General features: G+C 35.7%; 1 protein-coding gene across 3 annotated transcripts in view; it reads right to left on the bottom strand.

Annotated features, from left to right (window-relative positions):
• Window positions 1-383: 383 nt before the first annotated feature.
• The window catches only part of MAP3K7 (mitogen-activated protein kinase kinase kinase 7), a 69,912-nt gene continuing 51,337 nt past the window's right edge, over window positions 384-18,958 (bottom strand). Inside the window, exons 14-18 of one of the 3 annotated variants that reach the window (XR_003681529.2) lie at window positions 11,180-11,285; window positions 6,746-6,807; window positions 5,928-6,043; window positions 2,884-3,647; window positions 467-2,085 (exon numbers count right to left, since the gene is read on the bottom strand). Coding sequence is in view for 2 of the 3 variants with exons in the window: in XM_007126228.3 (XP_007126290.1) it covers window positions 3,467-3,647; window positions 5,928-6,043; window positions 6,746-6,807; window positions 11,180-11,285 (465 nt within the window). In the remaining variant the exon portion in view is untranslated. Of the gene's footprint in view, window positions 3,648-5,927; window positions 6,044-6,745; window positions 6,808-11,179; window positions 11,286-18,958 lie in introns of all 3 variants that reach the window. The other 2 variants (XM_007126228.3, XM_007126229.4) reach the window with 2 other exon arrangements.

The raw sequence follows: 18,958 nt of genomic DNA, 5'->3' as shown, positions 1-18,958 counted from the left end.
GTGAAATGGGAACACCATCTAACTACCATGTGACTGAAATGGACATGTCACTTGGCATTAGCCACAGCAGCATGGCTTATCACAGGTGCCCAATAAATATTTGTTGAGGAATGAGTGAATAAGCAGGTATATTTACTAAAGTGAAGGCAGAGTTTATAAGAATGTGTGTGTGCACAGATGTGTAGGTTAGAGGGCTAGTAGGTTGATAAAGAAATGAAATACTTAATGTAATTTAGATAGACTACAAGAAATCAGGTTTCTAATGAGCAGAAGTGTAGTGATGTACACTGTGTTATACTTCATACAAATCAGGATTCATTGAAACTGTGAAGAGAATCCATTTAACCAAAAATTAGAATTGGAGGAAATGATGTATTAACTGGCCAATCACCCAGCCTCTCAAAAATCATGATTATGTTACAACAGCATTGAGTATTAGGATTACTGACTTTTCAGTTTTTATTCAATTTTGTATAACGTAAACATGCTGCTCGAGCAGAACACCTCACAGCTCATTTGCTGATATAAATCATTCACCATTTTTATGACCAAGTTTAGAGTAACAATCTGAATTTTATTACAAACAAAAATAAATCTAAAAAGCTTCCTTCAATTATACAGTATGCACAAGGATTTCTGCATCACATCATTTTACATAAAATGTTCTGAATGACAGAAGTAGAACTTCCTACCATTTGAAGAAAGGAGCTGACCACTGAAAACCACACGCACTTACAGAAAGAAACAAAAGTTTCACAGGGAAGGCCTGTGATCTGGCTACAGGCAGGAGCTGAAACTAGGAACATAAAAGAAACTTGCAGAAAAAAAAAAAGACATTTGATGCTCTAAAATACTTCACCAAAAATAGTCATACATTTGTAAACAACTTTTAAACAGATCTCTTCAATATGCTACGTTGCTATAAGGTAAATATTCTTAACTGATTTTTATTTGACTCAAAAAAGCTATTTTTACTGCTGAGGAGTATTTCCCTGTAAGTTAGATAAAAGCTTTGTTTTCCTTCCCTGGAGGTAAAAATAAAATGTAATTAGGGCTTATTCAAGGATTGTTTGTGAATTTTTCAGCCTGGGGCCTCTTAGATACTTGCTTGTCTGTTTGCTATTTCCACCCCCAAAAACGAGGCTTAGCATAAGTGGTAAGACCAGAATTAATAACACATTTGGCTCCTTGTTAACATCTCTGTTTGAAGGGTTGATGGCTGAGAACTGGCTGTGGATTTTAATCATCCCTGTTATCCTTTTCTCCCACCATCAAGGATAATAAGGACTTAAAAAATATGAGCTTGGCAAGTACTTAAAAACCAAGCAAGGCTGAATTGCACTCAGTGTACAGGACCGCTACATTACTGAAAATCCCCAGAAACATACTGTAAACAAATGAGCAAGTGTTCAACAGCCTTTTTTGCATTTGGCGTCATGACTTAAAACTACTATTTTCTTCCATTTACTTATTTGGGATATTTTAATGAAGTGATTGCATGTAGTAATAACAATAATAAACTTTCCCTTTAAGTGTGTAGTGTATAGCAAAAACACATTCGTGACGAGAAAAAAAATCTGAAATCTAAAATGCTAAATCCTAATGGACAAGTTCAGCCTTAGCATCCACTCTTGGTTACCTCATGCTCTGGGATAATTAGAAAAGTCTCTAAACACTGACTAGGTCCCTTTTGGTGGAGTGACAGATGTACAGACAAGCAGCAATACTATGGAAGAGTGAAGCTTTTCCTTAGAGTTATTTTCTGTGCCAATTTTATTTTACTATTAATACATTAAGCCTAATATCACTTTCAGCTAGGTAATTAAATTACTTGGGAATGAAAACCTTCTTTTATTTAAATGAAGTGACGGTTGATATTTATTTACCAGAAACTTTAATAATAGATTCTGAAGAAGCTAAAAATGACACAGTTTAGTACAAATTGTCCTTTACCTTTATTGCTTGTATACACAAGGAATACATTATAAAACTCAGTGGGAAGAAGAAAAAATAATGGACGAAAAAGTTACCTGCTTTAGTATTTTTAAGAATAGTTTTGATAACTTCTTAGATCAACTTGCTTATCTGAAATAGAGCAAAACTACAATACAATCATGATATACTTCTAATAATCACAGCAATTATGCTTTCATTTTAAATTTTCTCTTCATAAAACATTAATGCTATTTAAAAATGAGGTCGATGACATCCCTACTTAAAAGACACCTTGCACTGGTATCAAAATGTAATTAATTTTAATACCAAGTGAAAAAATAGAGCTTATATAGTTATTATTTCAATGAAGTTTTATTATTACTTTCAAAGTTGGTAGCAAAGTTACTGTTAACAATATAAATTTTCTATTTATAAGTGAAATTCCTTTAAAAGTGTTGAAAGGCAGCAGGCATCCTAGGGTGGGCTTGCAAGGAAAATCAATCATTCCAGTATCGATAATAGGACACTTGATGAATTTAGATTTACTCTTTTTAACTTCCTCATTAACTTGTCCTGATTTGCCAGGTTTTTTGCTCATTTGGTATTATAAAAGAAATCTAGGCCCAAGCCTTTTGGCTGGAGCAATTATTTCCATTTTCCATGATTTCTCTTCAGTTTTTCAAATATACAGTAGAACAATCCAATAATCATTGCAGGAAGGAATGATCATTTAAGCTGGATCATGTTCATTTATCTTTTAATTTCATTTGAGGGATATTAATATTAGAGTCATAAAAGCTTTACAGTTTCAGCACACATACACGCAATCACAGAATTAAAAATCTTTATACCTTTTAAAAAAAAAAGGGTTCCATTTTGTTCACTGTATCATAGACAAAGTTTAGTCTAATGAATATGCTTTTATTAAATACAGCAGCCGCCACTTACCTTTAAATATTTCATGGATAAAGTTCAGTACTGATCCAAGGATGCTGGCATCAAAGCCCTCACTCTCAACTATCCCTAAGGGTTTTGTATTTCTATGATGTACCACCAATTATTCTAGATTTATAATACCCTGTGTCTTTATCTTGGTATATACCATCTTATGGAAAAAAAAATTATTGGTTTTTTGAGATGAGATACAAGAACAAAATCATTCTTGAGGTTCCACCTCGAAAAAAAGACGATGATTGCTCATAGCAGCTAGTTTGATACCCCTTTTTGTTAGGCTAGCCTTCAAACAACGAGCATGCATATACAGCCATGGTTTACTGCATCTGTTTTGAAGTTGAGAACTGCTGCTTATTCAAGTACAGATGCCCCCATGTTATATGAGGAGACAGTTGAATTGCATGTCCACCATGAGAAAAGGAAAATAAACGATGAAACAAATGCAGCAAATATAGGCAGCTGGCATTCAGAACACGCCAAAAAGCTAACACTCATGAATTGTCATTATAAGGGTTTTTCTTTCCTTTAAAAAAAAAGTCTTTCTTTGCATATTTAAAAATTTAACGGTCCCAGAGAATCATGAAGTGCCTTGTCGTTTTTGCTGCTGACTCCTGATGACCTCTAGTTGTTTTTTGCACTGCTGATAGTAAGTAGAAAGGCTTTTGTTTTCATCTAAAAGCTTTTTATGTTCCTGTACCAGACGAGATGTATTTTGCTGGTCCTTTTCATCCTGGTCCAGTTCTGCAACTAGTTCTTGCCTAAAAACAAATACCACATATTACACAGGATGGAAATATTCATACCTTAATAGCTGATAATGGAAGCTCAATTAATTAGAACTTTTATTCTGGGTCTATCATTATGCATCTTAGGTACACTACTCAAATATAATTTTGAGTTGGAATGGAAACTATCATCCGTTCTTCTGGCGTAACCATACAAATATCATAATCCTTTTAATAAGCAACTGTACTTAGATAAGTAGTGAAAACAGATAAAATGGTATAATAAAAGTGGCAGAAAATTTCATTTGGTATCCCTTTTGTGTAGAAAGGAAGAAAAAAAGGCTGGGAAGGGCTTTATCTAGCTATCCTTGAAAATAACACTTGAAGTTTTAATCATTCACATTCTACTTTTATACTCACGTATTCATATTCATATTCTGAAACCACAATCCTATTTAACTACAGTGCAAAGTGGTAGCTAACAAAACATCTGCAAGCTAATTAAAATAGGTGCTATCCAACCTAAATCTCCTTCCTATTTTAAAATAATGAGAAGAATACAAAATACCACTTTTGAACCACTTACTCTTGCAAACGTTTTCGGGAAAAACCAGAGCCTTTTATAGGCTGATAAATTTTTTCTCGTTTTTTTTTTTAAATAAATTTATTTATTTATTTATTTATTTATTTATGGCCGCATTGGGTCTTTGTTGCTGCGCGCGGGCTTTCTCTAGTTGTGGCGAGCGGGGGCCGCTCTTCGTTGCGCGCAGGCTTCTCATTGCAGTGGCTTTTCTTGTCGTGGAGCACGGGCTCTAGGCGAGCGGGCTTCAGTAGTTGTGGCATGCAGGCTCAGTAGTTGTGGCTCACGGGCTCTAGAGCGCAGGCTCAGTAGTTACGGCACACAGGTTTAGTTATTCTGTGGCATATGGGATCTTCCTGGACCAGGGCTCAAACTCGTGTCCCCTACGTTGGCATGCGGATTCTTAACCACTGCGCCACCAGGGAAGCCCCCAGCTTGATACACTTCTTTAAGTGCCTTTTATTTGGGGGATATTATGTATTAGCTCCTAAAGTGAGGCTGCTGGAAACAACTGAATAATTAATGAAAAGTCCTCAAACAAAAAGTTACTAGTAACATTTCTTTTTTAATGTATTTAAGAGTCAATGAAAACTATCATATTTTTTACAGTGCCCACAAGTCACCATTTGTTTTTCTCTAGCATAGAACTCCTCTTTCAAATGATTAAAATATGAAAAAATTATAGGTTAAGTATGAGAAATACATATTCAGACATAAGAAATATTTTTTTCTTATCATAAAGTGCCACAGAGTTCCATAATTAGTTCTACAGTTTGCAGACTCTAATATTTAATCTCCTATTTAGCCTTTAAAATATTAAGTTGAATTCATCTACATCACTGTATTAGTGAACTGTAAAAAAAACTACCTACCACCATAAATCAGCTTCATAGGTTATTTCATGAAGGTCATGTTTAAGAAAACTGAAATACTGTTTTTTAAAGAATCTCAAATAGAGAAGTATGGAAATGGGACTGTCTTTTTGCGGTACGCGGGCCTCTCACTGTTGTGGACTCTCCTGCCGCTGAGCACAGGCTCCGGACACACAGGCTCAGCGGCCATGGCTCACGGGCCCAGCCGCTCCGCGGCATGTGGGATCTTCCCGGACCGGGGCACGAACCCGTGTCCCCTGCACCGGCAGGCGGACGCGCAACCACTGCGCCACCAGGGAAGCCCTGTGTTTCTTTAAAAGGGGAGTAAAGCAGTCTCTGTATCTCGCAGAAAAATGTGTGTAAGTACAAAACTCCCTAGAAAAACACTCATAGATATGAAATAAAGCCCTCTAATAAGTAATTCTACTCTCCTAAACATACACCTGGCAAGAATATATCTACAAATATGTTTCTAAGATAAAGCACAACTGAACATTAGTAAATCAAATTATTTTACCTTTGTCCAAAGAAACAATAAATCTTTATAACAATAAATCTAAACAGCTTTTAACTTTAAAATTCTGAGAACATAAAACACATGGTTATGAACACTAGTTTATTTCCCTTAGTTATATTTTTCCTAATATAATAAGAAATAGTCAAAAGAGATGAGTTTTGCAGGGAAAATTAGCCGAAGGGTGCTTAAAACTTAAACATAGAGAAAATCTCCACGTTAGAAATATGCTTAGTGATTAATTCTAAAAATTATCAAGTTTTTATGTCTTTAAACAATATTGCACCTTAACACATTTTAAACTCAAAATACTAATGATTTATTCTTGTTCATAAAAGATAACTTACTTTCTCTGCAATAACAATGCAATTTCTGTTTGGACTTTCATATATTCTTGTGCCATTTTACAATGCTGTTCAAACACTGCCATAGATTCTTTGGAGTTTGGGCATGGTGCTAGAGGCTGAAAATAAATCAGGAATGTTAAAACATAATTAAATCAAACTCAATATCTAGCTGAGAGTTAAGACAGAGACTGTGATATATTTTTATAGCACTAAAGCAATGATCTTTTAAAAATAAGTGTTAAACCAGGCCTAGAAAATCTCAGTGCCCTTTTGTCAGGGTTAACTCAGATCTTAAATTTACACTTGCTGCTTTAACACTTTCTCGTTGTTACAGAGAACCATGACTAGAGTACTGCTGGCCTCTGGTTTTACATTTCAGGTTGCCAGACTTTATTATACTGAAGATGTTTGTAGCTCACACACGCATGAGGAGACAATGAAGTACATTACTTGTATTTTCAGTCACCATGAACATGCCAAAGTACCACAAAATCTATTATGCAGAAATGGGCTTATATGGCTTTTACATTTTAATGCACTAAAAATAAAGATCAAAATGCTATTCTTGGCAGTCTTGAACAAAGATATGAGTATTTTAAGATGATTGTTAGAACAGGAACAGTGATTTTGGCAATTTTAATTTTGATTGACTTAACTGAGAATCAGTTATTTCAGCTTGATTTTTAAAAGTTTAAGGAGGTCAACTAAAAGCATAAATAAATGAATATACAATAACAGATAGGAACACAACCATCAGCTTTAAAGATAAACTTCTCTAAAACGAAAAAGTAAACTTTGCTGAGAAAGTACTCCTTTACCTGTAGTTGGTGATCCAGTGTAAGATAAGCCATTGGGATGGAATTATCTGATCCATTGGTATCTGGAATTAAAGCATGTATTGTATTTATTTTCTGTTAGAAATAATTAGAAACAAAAAGCAAGAAAGCATGCATGAGATAATGGTATTGTTTTTCTTAGAGTAAAATAAAAGTTATTGCTACTGGTAATTTTTGAATTCTAAAAGTAAACAGAGGACATCCAATTACAGATAATTGTAATACAACCATACTCTCACACCTACAATTTAAGTTGGCTATAAGTTGAATAGAACACAATATATTAAAGCATGTAAGCCCTTGTTTAATTAAAAACAAAGACAGTGATATGGAACCTTTATATTTTAAATTCAGTCGTAACTGACTCTACCTAATCAAATCCCACATTCTTTCTTTCCTTGATCATGCTAAGTTTACTCTAAGGCTGTGTCAACTCCGGCAACATCAGTGTTCCTTCACAGGGAAAGGGGGAAAGCAAGAGGCACTTTCTCTTCCAGTGGATCACCTTCAATTAGTATAGATTCTAACATGAGCTGCCCATCCCACTCCTCCCAATGAGAATCACTGCAGAAAATGAGAGATGTTATTGATGGGAGTATATTACACACATTGACAGTATGGAAACTGTGACTCAATAGCATGCCAAAAACAGTTAAAAGGGTTAATTCAAACAAACAGCCAATTTTATCAAACTATTTGAACAGACAGGTTTTGTTTGTATTTCAAAAGAGGTAAAACTGCCATAACAACTTGCAAGAGAAGCATGGCATGGTTGCTTCCCAATATTAACATTTATGTACAACAGTTCCAGAAGTAGGAAGAATCACTGTGAAGTAATATGGACTTTTCTATTTCAGAAGTAGCTGCTTTCCCATCATTTATAATAGAGAACAAGTGAGCTAAACAAGTGAGCTGTTCAGCACTTTTTCTATAAGCGACTCCTTGAAAGGGTGGTGCGGATGAAGGCAGGCAAGGTCAGGACGCAGCAAGGCACTGCCTCAAATGCAATAAGAAACCAAGACAGTTTGACGGTTCAGTAACCTCCTAATTTACTGCTGACTGATATTCTAGCTTCAGTTTTTTTTTGAAAGGCCATTAAGAATGTGATTGCAGGGCTTCCCTGGTGGCGCGGTGGCTGAGAGTCCGCCTGCCGATGCAGGGGATGCAGGTTCGTGCCCGGGTCCGGGAAGATCCCACATGCCGCGGAGCGGCTGGGCCCGTGAGCCATGGCCGCTGAGCCTGCGCGTCCGGAGCCTGCGCTCCGCAACGGGAGAGGCCATAAAATCAGACCAAATGAGATCATGTAAGGAATACCATGCAGTGCTAGCTAGCCTATGGTGAGCACTCAACACATGGTGCTGGTGGTGGTTATTATTTTAAAATTATTGTTATTGATACTAAACAAAGAATTGGGAAAGGAGGGCAATTTTAAATACTCAAGTTTACATTTCAGATTAAAAAAGTAATGTTAATCAAATACTGGAGTGCACTAAAGAAGGAATAACAGAGAATAACAGGCCTAAGAGAGCCTTTACCCTAAAATTATATATTAACATAAAGGTTCTTCTGAAATGGCTAAATAAGAAATACATTTGTTTCTCTGACGAAACCTCTCCCCACCCCCTTACAAATAGTTTCAAATAATGCTCCCATCAAACATTGCTTTCCACAAAATTAAACTGATTAAACATGACTTCCCCCTGACCTTATTGGAAAAATTAAGTGTCTTGAAAGAGTTTTTTCAACTTAATATTTCCACTCCTATCGCTCTTTCTTAAATCTTTGATACTTGATATATCCTATTAAATCAGTCCCCTATATCCAATATGTATTTCAGAATTAAATATATCATTGTTTCACAGTATTCTGGGGGTGAAAAAAAAGTCCAAGGATTGTGCTACTCAAAGAATTTTAAAGTCCTTTGAGAGTGGGGAACTTAAGGTTCTTTACTGAATTTCATCTGTTCTCTGAAACCAAGATGTGAGATTTTACTTTCTCACTTAAATTGAAATTTAGCTTTCAGTTTCTGGTTACAAGATAGAAAGGCTATGCCACAAAAGTTTGTCTTTTAATTGCTGATCAAATCTAACCTCTTTTCCTAAATGTCCAGATTCACACTGATTTGGTTAAGTTAGGTGGAATCTCTTTTCTAGCCCCTTAAACACAATACTTATAACTATCTCATATTCTCTATGTGCTCCCTTCACGTGGAATGCTGTTTTCTCCTTTCTGCTTTATGACTAAAGAACAATAGTGATTAATCTCACTATTTTACAAAAAAGTCACAGACTATGCCAGGATTATGCTTATTTATAACTATTAAAACATTCGGTGTAATAGTTTGTTATACAGCATGATGAATTTATTTTTAACGTGTCAGTATTATAACTGTAATCAGAATGCAAGCAATGGGGCATGTCTTATATTTCTATCTTTGCAAAGTACTAAGCACAGGACAAACTCTTGAGTGAATGTTCCCCCTGTGCACCGTTTCCCGCCCACTGTGGGACCCTCTACTGGGTCTAGGCATCTCCTTCACTAGCTGCTCTTGCGTATGTATGTCTTTCTCTATCCCCAATACATTCTAAGTAAAAACCCAAGAGTACTTATGTGTTATGATTATTAAATCACTGTGCTCTTTTTCTCTGAAAAAGCACAAAAACCTCTGCCCTTTTAAATTAAAAAATCGAATTAATTACGTTGTTTTAACTTATGTATGCACTTCTAATTTTTTTTCTGGGTCAGTGGGCCTTCAAAGAAAAAGGTTTTACCTGTCTCTTTCCTACAATTTATTCTGTTAGCTTGATTATCAATATTTTTCTTAGAAACAGTGCAAAGCTGAACTTCATTAATTATAAACTTAAACCGGATTCTCAACTTCTAAAATTGTATTCAAAATATTTAAAAACGATAACCATACATTTGCAGTATATTTCAAGGCAAAGTCAAAATTCAGTTGATACTGCAACTTGGACCTATGTATGATATCTAGCTATTGCTATTTTGTGGTATTTTAGGTCCCAGAAAAGAAACAAAATGCAGCAGTTAAGTGAGAGGGACTTAGGAGAATTTTGATTTTTCCCTCATGAATTCACTATCTGCCACACGTTGACTGGCATGTCTAGATTAGTCCAGGCTGAAGTGAGGAGACCCGCCAAATGCTGTAATGTCAGGGCAAGCACGCCCTCACTGAAGGATGTAGGAACCAAAAAGAGCTGACACTACCTGAATGTTAATGATCAAATCTGTCGAGAGCATTTCCCTGCCCACCTCTGAGGAGAAGTACGTCATGATAAATTCTGCACACGTGCTGAGTAGTGGTGAATGTTCTGGATAATCCTAGGCTGTGCTGTGCTGAGGGTGAAACTTAGGAGTTTTTGCCGCCAATGAATTTAAACTTACTAAAACTAGTAAGTACACCCAAGGCTAAACATAGTTTTATCTTACATGACATGGAGAAAAGCCACCCAGTTAATTTTTTAAATTATGAACTTGACTAAACCATGACAAGTATCTATAATTACTTGTAAGCAGGATTTTAGTTGGTAAAGACAGAAAGCTGACTATTTAATTGCCACAATTAATAACATAACTGATCTTATATAAAACCCCAAATTGTTTAATTTTCCAAGATCTAAGAGATCATCTTCCTTCCTTGACATAGTAACATATAAATAATTTTTACAGAAGTACATTGCTGTGTATTTATCAAGGTATCCCCTTAATGCTAAAGAAAAGTTAATTCTATTATGGCACATAATTTCCTGCTTACCCATAATGAAACTATTCCCTTACTACCTTCAGACAGGCAGGTTTTAATACTAATATTTTGATTTTGACCAGTTAGTTTTTCATGTTGGGGGGTTTTAATAACGCTTACCAGGCTTTTAAAAGTCTATTTAACAGAATATTTACGTAACTGAAATGAGGTCTCCCTCTCGGTTAAAAATGATTCAAAAGGTCAATGGTCAGAAATGTTTTTCTTACCAAGGTATATAATATCTTGTATTTTTAAAACAAGACTGAGATGAAGATGATTATTTTACCATTCTGATTTTAGTTATCAAAAGATGAGAATTTACTACTATCACTGAGATGGATGGATTATAATAGGACAATCAGACTGAAATATCAAGAATAGAATATCTTCCTATTTGAAGAAAGTCCCCAAACAAACCATCTTCAAAATACATGTTTAGTATCTGGGGGAAAAAAACACATGGGGCAAGGTAGTCTCTGTCTTAGCACTCAAAAAGGCATTTTAAAATTTATTGCTAAATATTTGATCTTATTAACAGGAAAATCTAAACTACTGTATAATGCCTGCTTTTGTAAGCATCAGAGTAATGACATGATTAAATGAACATAAACATGATAAATTCAACTTTATAATTATAATGAGGATAAACTGGTCACCTGTGGAATCATCAGGGGTCCATGGATGACTTCGAGCTGGCTTTTCTGAGGTTGGTCCTGAGGTAGTGATCATTCTGACGCTAGGACTGGATGACCTACTGCTCACCTGCAAGAAGTGACAGGAGGAACAAAGTGTGATTTTGATATGAAAACAAAAATAACAAGAGATAATTTCCATTCTAAGACACAGGAGAGACTTCCATTTCTATCAGAAGAGGTCCCAAAACACCTGCAAAAAACAAATAAATCCTCTAAGAATATTAGATAAATATACATGTGTTAAAAAAATTTATATGCACTCACATAAAGTACCTCTTAAAAAACTGATAAGCTTGCAAGGAAGTAAGGGAAAAGCTCTGAGACCAGAAATAAAGTCTAGCAAGTGCTTAAGCGGCTAGCCCTGGGAATTTCAATTGAACCCCAAAGGCCTGCAGCTTTTGTTCTGACTGCCTGTTGCACTCAGAGAAACAGGCATAAAGTCTTGCATCTTTGTTGGATGTGATTAGGACTGGTGAACCCCCTGCTTAAAGCCAAAACCCAAGAAAGGCTTCACTCTCAGTAAACTAGGGAAAAAAACCTACTTTACAAAAGCAATAGCAGGACTTCCCTGGGGGCGCAGTGGTTAAGAATCTGCCTGCCAATGCAGGGGACACGGGTTTGAGCCCTGGTCCAGGAAGACTACACATGCCGTGGAGCAACTAAGCCCGTGCACCACAATTACTGAGCCTGCACTCTAGAGCCCGCGAGCCACAACTACTAAGCCTGTGTGCCACAACTACTGAAGCCCGTGTGCCACAACTACTGAAGCCCGTGTGCCTAGAGCCCATGCTCCATGACAAGAGAAGCCACAGCAATGAGAAGCCCACGCACCGCAACGAAGAGTAGCCCCCGCTCGCTGCAACTAGAGAAAGCCCGTGTGCAGCAACGAAGACCCAATGCAGCCATAAATAAATAAATAAATAAATAAATAAATAAATAAATAAATAAACAAACAGATAACTTTAACAAAACAAAAGCAATGGCAAGTAAATTTGTCTGTCTTGGGTAGTAGCTCTGGGTAGAGGGGAGAAAATGTATCCCCTGTGAATCAATAAAAACTTTCCCAGCTTGATGGAAGATATAACAAATCCCAACCACAACAAATCCCAAGCAGGAAAAAAAAAAGAGAAAACCTACATTACTGGATTAAAACACAGGGCATATTATAGTCAAATTCTAGAAAACAAAGACAAATAGAATAGAGTAAAAAAGCAGCCAGAGAGAAAAGATTATCCACAAAAGAATACCAGTTAGATCCTCAAAAGCAACAAGGAAGACAGAAGAAAGCAGAATATCTTCAAACTGCTGGAAGAAAACAACTGTCACCCTAGAATTGTTAAGTCAGCAAAAATGTGAAGAATGAGGTCAAAATAACATTCTCAGATGAACAAAAACTGAGTTTACCATCCATAGACTCTAACGCTAAGAATTTCTAAAGCACATATGTTAGGGAGAAAAAAATTCTTCCCTGATGGAAGGGCCAAGTTACAATCAGGAATACTAGTAAACAACAGGATGAATCTATACACTGAAAATATTAAACAATGGAATAATGACTAATTTATAGAATTACCATTCAAATAGATAAGATGGTACTAAAATCTGAATAGCAATAGCATACATAGGAAGAAAACAGATTTAAAAATCCTTGTACTGTTCAGGATGAGGGTAAAGATATTTACTTTAGGTTGGGCATGAGTGTTAAAATTTCAAAGGCAATTACTAAAACTAGTAATATGTAACACCCAAACCAGAGAGAAAAATAATGGAATGAGAAATATATTTATTCAATTCAAAAAAAGGCAAGAGAGGAGCAAAAAGGGAAATAAGAGATAAGAGGGAGCAAATTTATCAGTAACCATAATAAATGTAAACGGATTAAACTCTCTAGTTAAGATATTTAAAAAATCAGATTGTCAGGCTGTATTAAATGCTGTTCATGAGACATTTCTAATTCACAGACAGAGAAAACAGAAAGTTAAAGAATGAAAAAACGTAATCAGGCAAAACCTACCCCAAATAAGGTTATGTAGCTATGTTAATATCAGTATTTTAGGGAAAATAAAATACTGGAGATAGAGATATAATGATAAGTGGTTCAACTGAGAATATAACAATTCAAAATGTAAATGCTGTGCCTATACATAACTTCAAAACAGAAAAAGCAATAAAGGAGAAAGGGACATATTTACCATCATATTTTGATACTTCTCTGTGATATATAAACTATATTGATATTTTGATACTCCTCTGTGATATATAAAAGGGACCAAAAACCAAAACATGCTCACAGTAAAACCCGACCTCCATAAAAAGCAAGCTTGATCTAAACATACTTATGAACCCTATGCTTAACAAATGGAGACTATGCATTCTTTTCAAGCACCCGTGAAACACTTTTGAAAACTGATAAAAAATGCTCATTAAATGGCAGATAATTAGGTTGTTGTAAATACAAGATGGGAATATATAAGTAGACTTGTAGCACCTAACAATTCCTTCCTAGTCCAACATTACAGTTCTTTTATAAAACATCTTCAGTGACTAAGCCCCATCACAAAGGTATTTTTCTTTTTGGGTGTATTTACAGTCTGTTCATACATAAACTTCAACCTGAGCCCAAAATGCTTTATATTACTCTCAAAGTCTCTGATTCCTCAAAAGCATTAAAATCTCCTAAGGGCAGAGATTATGAGTACTTTTATACTGGTTACCCCAGGATTTAGGAGATTGCTGGATACACCATATAATGAATAAAAACCATATAATATAGTAAATAACCATACAATAAACACTCATTAAATAAAATGATAATACAAGCTTTTGGTACTCAGATGTAAGACTGGTGCTTAGGCTTATTTACCACTGATATATAATAAGAATAAAAATATACAACACAGAGAACCGGCGATGAAATATACAACTCTTATTTTTAGAATGCTATTAATCTCCATAAAGCAAATACAGATATGACATTATTTCAGAGTCCTTTAACCTTCTTGTCTGAAAGCTAAGTCTTGATTTAATAAGAGTACACTGTCATGACCACAGTTATGATTTCTATTGTAAATACAGAGCAATTTCTCTTCAGAGTACTGGTAGAAGAGGGTTTCAGTCAGCCTAATTTTAAGTTAATATTTAAATATAAGTATTTGTGACATGTGAGAATCAGTATCAGTTATGAGAAATTAAACAAGATGCCATACAAGTAAGAATTAGCTTTACAAAATATAAGAATGAATTCTGTATACTACAAAAAAGTCACTGAACATTTGTGATATTAAAACAAATTATCCTACTTGGACCTAGTATGAATTATCATATTCCTTCCACTTAAACCTTCCCTAAGAGAATTCTTTGCTACTTTTTTTCGTTCTAAGAAACTCTTAGTACCTCATGTGCACACTCATTTGTTCCACTTCAGATTTCCCATAAGCTATAAAACTAAGCAATAATGCTTATATTTTTAGGTCAAGTCTCAAAACTGGTCTTTCTTTAAAGCTATAAGAAAGGCTACGAGTTAAATTTAAATCCATAAATTAACTAAATAAGTCTTTATATTTTAAGGAATGAGTATCTCAATGAATAATATAATACACTAACATGTTTGTATTTAAAAAAATAAAGAATATTTAAAAATAAGCCACAACTTTATTTTCTGAATACCTGAAAAATACAAAGCATAAATAAGAACAGATAATATTTGATAATTTTAAAAAAATATGAAACTGCTGGCAACCTAGTAGGAAAGAAGTCTCATTTTTATAGCAGCTACTTAAAAAAAAGTTACTGATAACATTCTGATGGCCATAAATGCTCTGAAACTATTAAAACTCATTTAGGTTGCTCTTTCCTTCCAGACATTTACAATTACTTTTTCTATTCTCAAAGAAACTGAAAAGTTTAAGAGATATAGAAATACTTGTCTTACCACAAGGATTGGCTATGAAAGTGGTTATGAGAGTACAGAAATGCCACATAGCAATTTAAGGCAGAAAAAGAATACTAAGCCAAATTTAAACTGCAGGGCAAATTACCATCAGTAGACATGAACCAGTATTGGACTTTGACCAAAACTTTATCTCTGTATTTATAAAGAGGAATTGGAAGTTATTTACAAACAAAAATAAAGCTTTGCTTTTTATGGCTCACCTGAAAGACTGGGAAAATATTTTTGTAAGTCAAGAATCTATGGCCAGGGTTACTTACTATTTAGACTGACATTTGAATGCTATTTAAAACCCTCAGAAATCATCTTAGTTGCTAAAATTATAGAAGCACAAAACACAGAGATTAAATATTGATTTATATGATATTTCTGTGAAGTACATCTGAACATAAATATTAAAAAGAAATGGGTATCAGTAGGTAATGTGGATTTACAAGGGTACTCTTCCTCATTATGATAATCAGATTAATTAAATCTATGCATGACAGGGTATATTAAAAACATCCTTCCTAATCCAAAATTACTGGCTCAATCTAATTCTGGCTTCACCATAGTTCATTACAAGGGAAATTTTAGAATTTTATTTTTCTTATATGGTCTTTAAACTCTCCAATAGGAAGGTATCCTATGAACCAGCAATTATTTAAGACTATTATGTAAGCTTCTGATTTAGAGCTTTAACAGAAAATTACTTACACTAAAGGAGGTGCAGAATGAGGATGGACAAAAGAAGTAGTATGATAAATTATATTCCTCAAATAAATAACAACAATGTATGATAATACAGCTTTTGATATGTGATATAAGGCCTTTAAAGCAAATACTTTCCATGATCCCTGACAGAAGCTTCTCTTATGATACAGCAAGAATAGAACGCTAATGGATTTTACTTCTTTCCAAGTGCTAGTTTTGTTTTATTTCTCTGTAGTAATACACTATAGTGAGAATAAGCTGTAAGACCCCTGGGAGGCACACTAAGGGAGACAGGCATATAAGCATGTACTAAGCATCTATTGTGTGTCTCGTACTTTCACATGTTATAAGAACCCTGGGGGGTGGATGTTATGGTCCCCACTGGCAGATAAGGTTGCTAAAGCTCAGGGAAATTAAGGACTTGACCAAAGCCACGTATCTGACCAGTAAAAGTAGATTCTAAAGTCCATATAGAAATCAGTATGTCTGGTTCTTTAAGTAATCATAATTACATCATCTTGCAGCTGAAATTTTCATTGACTGCAGCACTCTCCAAGAGAAATCTTGAAAACAGATACATATTGGATACAATTCCAGAACGGGTATTCAGGCATACATGAGAATGTATAATTTTAGGGAAACACAGAAACGTTCACCCAGATGTATTATAAAAAATAAATCTGTGCAGTCATCTGTAGAAATTTATTATCGGACTTCCCTGGTGGCGCAGTGGTTAAGAATCCTCCTGCCAATGCAGGGGACATGGATTCGAGCCCTGGTCTGGGAAGATCCCACGTGCCGTGGAGCAACTAAGCCCGTGCGCCACGACTACTGAGCCTGCACTCTAGAGCCCGCGAGCCACAACTACTGAAGCCTGTGCGCCACAACTACCAAACTTACTCTAGAGTCCGCGAGCCGGAACTACTGAGCCCGCGCGCCTAGAGCCGGTGCTCTGAAACAAGAGAAGCCACCGCAATGAGAAGCCCGCGCACGGCAACGAAGAGTAGTGCCCACTCACCGCAACTTTGAGAAAGCCCGCGCGCAGCAACGAAGACCCAATGCAGCCAAAAATAAATAAATAAGTAAATTTTTTTTTTTTAAAAAAGAAATTTATTATCAAGGTGGGTTAGCCTTGCTCAACAATATAATACAGCAAAAAATGATCATCAACAAACAATATTTAAATAATTAATGATGATGCAGACCACCGGAAGCCAAAACACTTGAAACTGAAGAGGTCTAGGATTACTGTACCCTGCACTGCATTCAGTTTTATATGCAAGACAGAGTGATAGAGTATAGAGTTTGTGTGCTTTTGGAATCAGATCTGGATTCAAAACTTGGTTATAGCAATTACTGGCCAGTGTAAGGGAAGTAAAGACTCAGGTAAGTTTCTCTAACCCTCAGTTTATCCATCTGCAAAATGGGGCAAATAAAAAGTACCAAACTTATAGGGTTAAGATTTAAATAATATACATTAAAGGTCTGACATTAAAGGCATGAAATGGGTGCACAATAAATAAAAGGCAGCTGTTACTGTTGAAGTTCTCTAGTTGATCTGGGCATAAGTCTGATCTGCCCAAATAAGCTCCTGAGAGACTGGGCCTTTTTGGTACTGTCAATGCACCCTGGCCAAAGGCTACCACAAACACACCGGTAGTGGAGTTAGTTGGGTTTAGTATTTGTTGCAGTAAAGCAAAGCGCTCACCCTGGGGCACTTTGGGGTGTAAGAGGGTTTTAGAAAGAGCTACTAGAGGATCTGGGGTTTTGTTGAATGATTCTGAGGAGGCTCCAAGGAAAGAGGCATTCACTCTAGATTGGCTACTGTCAGCAAGCAGTGGCAATTCTACAGGGAGGGCAGTCTAGAGTCAGGGTAAAGCTGCATCTGGTAAAGAAGCATCAGTCACTCATATCCACTGGGAGAGGGCAATGTTTGTATTCTGTGGGTGGCACAGTGACCTTGTTTTCATCTGTGCTTAGACAACACTATAAAATGGTCTTGTTTTGTCTCATTTTATCATGGTCTCAGAGTCACTTTGTCTATTGGTGCTCTGAGATATTCTTTATGTCCAGCTTCTAACAACACCAAGGCTTTAGTATCAGATCAGTTCCTGGACATCAGGGGCAGGCAGCTTTTTTCCTCAGTATCTTCTCAAATGGAAGCCAAATCCATTACATGTGCTTAATGAGCTTCCTGAATTAATTAAAAACCTTAATCAATTAATTTAAAAGTGAGTTGTATGTTGTGTGGATGCAATCTTTTACATGAATACTTACACAACCACTTTTAATTAAGAAGCTTGCTACGTTCACTCTTCCTCCTCTCAATAGAAATGGCAGTATAAAAACAACCAATTTAATTTTAGTTGACAGATGAAAAGTTTAAGTGATTTTATTAAGATCAGTCTCGAATCAAGAGTCATAGTAGAAACTCTCATCAGATCACTTTCCCCTATGAGATGTGACAGTAAATAAACTTCATTAGTAAGCTCTCTTTTTTCCTCTGATGATTGTACTGACTGGGCAAATACTTTTATGTTCTTTATCAATTTCCATGGCCAAAACAAACAAAAAAACCTGCTATGCATCTGTTTAATCACTGCTTAACCAGATTTTAAAAAGAACTATACCTTCAATTTTGAAAATCCAGATTATGCATACTTTTCTTCTTCAAATAATGAATGTTATTTTCAGTAGTCATTTAAAAGATTTAATGGTCATTTATCATAACATTTTCAGGGGAAAATGTTTTCATAGTATATGAGGATTACCATTTGTCATTCTCACCCCAAACTGGATATTAGCCATTTTAAGTTTGTAATACTTAAGTAATTCTGAAAGAGCGGATCAATTTTAAAAATTGGCTAGACAATGGCTACATAGCACCTGTTCTAGAACAGGTTTTACCACCATATCAAACTCCCCCTCACTCTGAATCTCTTGGAGTAGTCCATGACAATTCATGCAGGTGACAGTCCCACAATCAAAGTCTGCCTCAGGGCTTCCCTGGTGGCGCAGTGGTTGCGCGTCCGCCTGCCGATGCAGGGGAACCGGGTTCGCGCCCCGGTCTGGGAGGATCCCACATGCCGCGGAGCGGC

The sequence above is a fragment of the Physeter macrocephalus genome, chromosome 10 (genome assembly GCF_002837175.3).
Source record: "Physeter macrocephalus isolate SW-GA chromosome 10, ASM283717v5, whole genome shotgun sequence".
In the NCBI taxonomy this organism is placed as follows: domain Eukaryota; kingdom Metazoa; phylum Chordata; class Mammalia; order Artiodactyla; family Physeteridae; genus Physeter; species Physeter macrocephalus.
The sequence above is the reverse complement of the archived record's forward strand: the minus strand, read 5'-3'. Positions and strand labels throughout refer to the sequence as shown.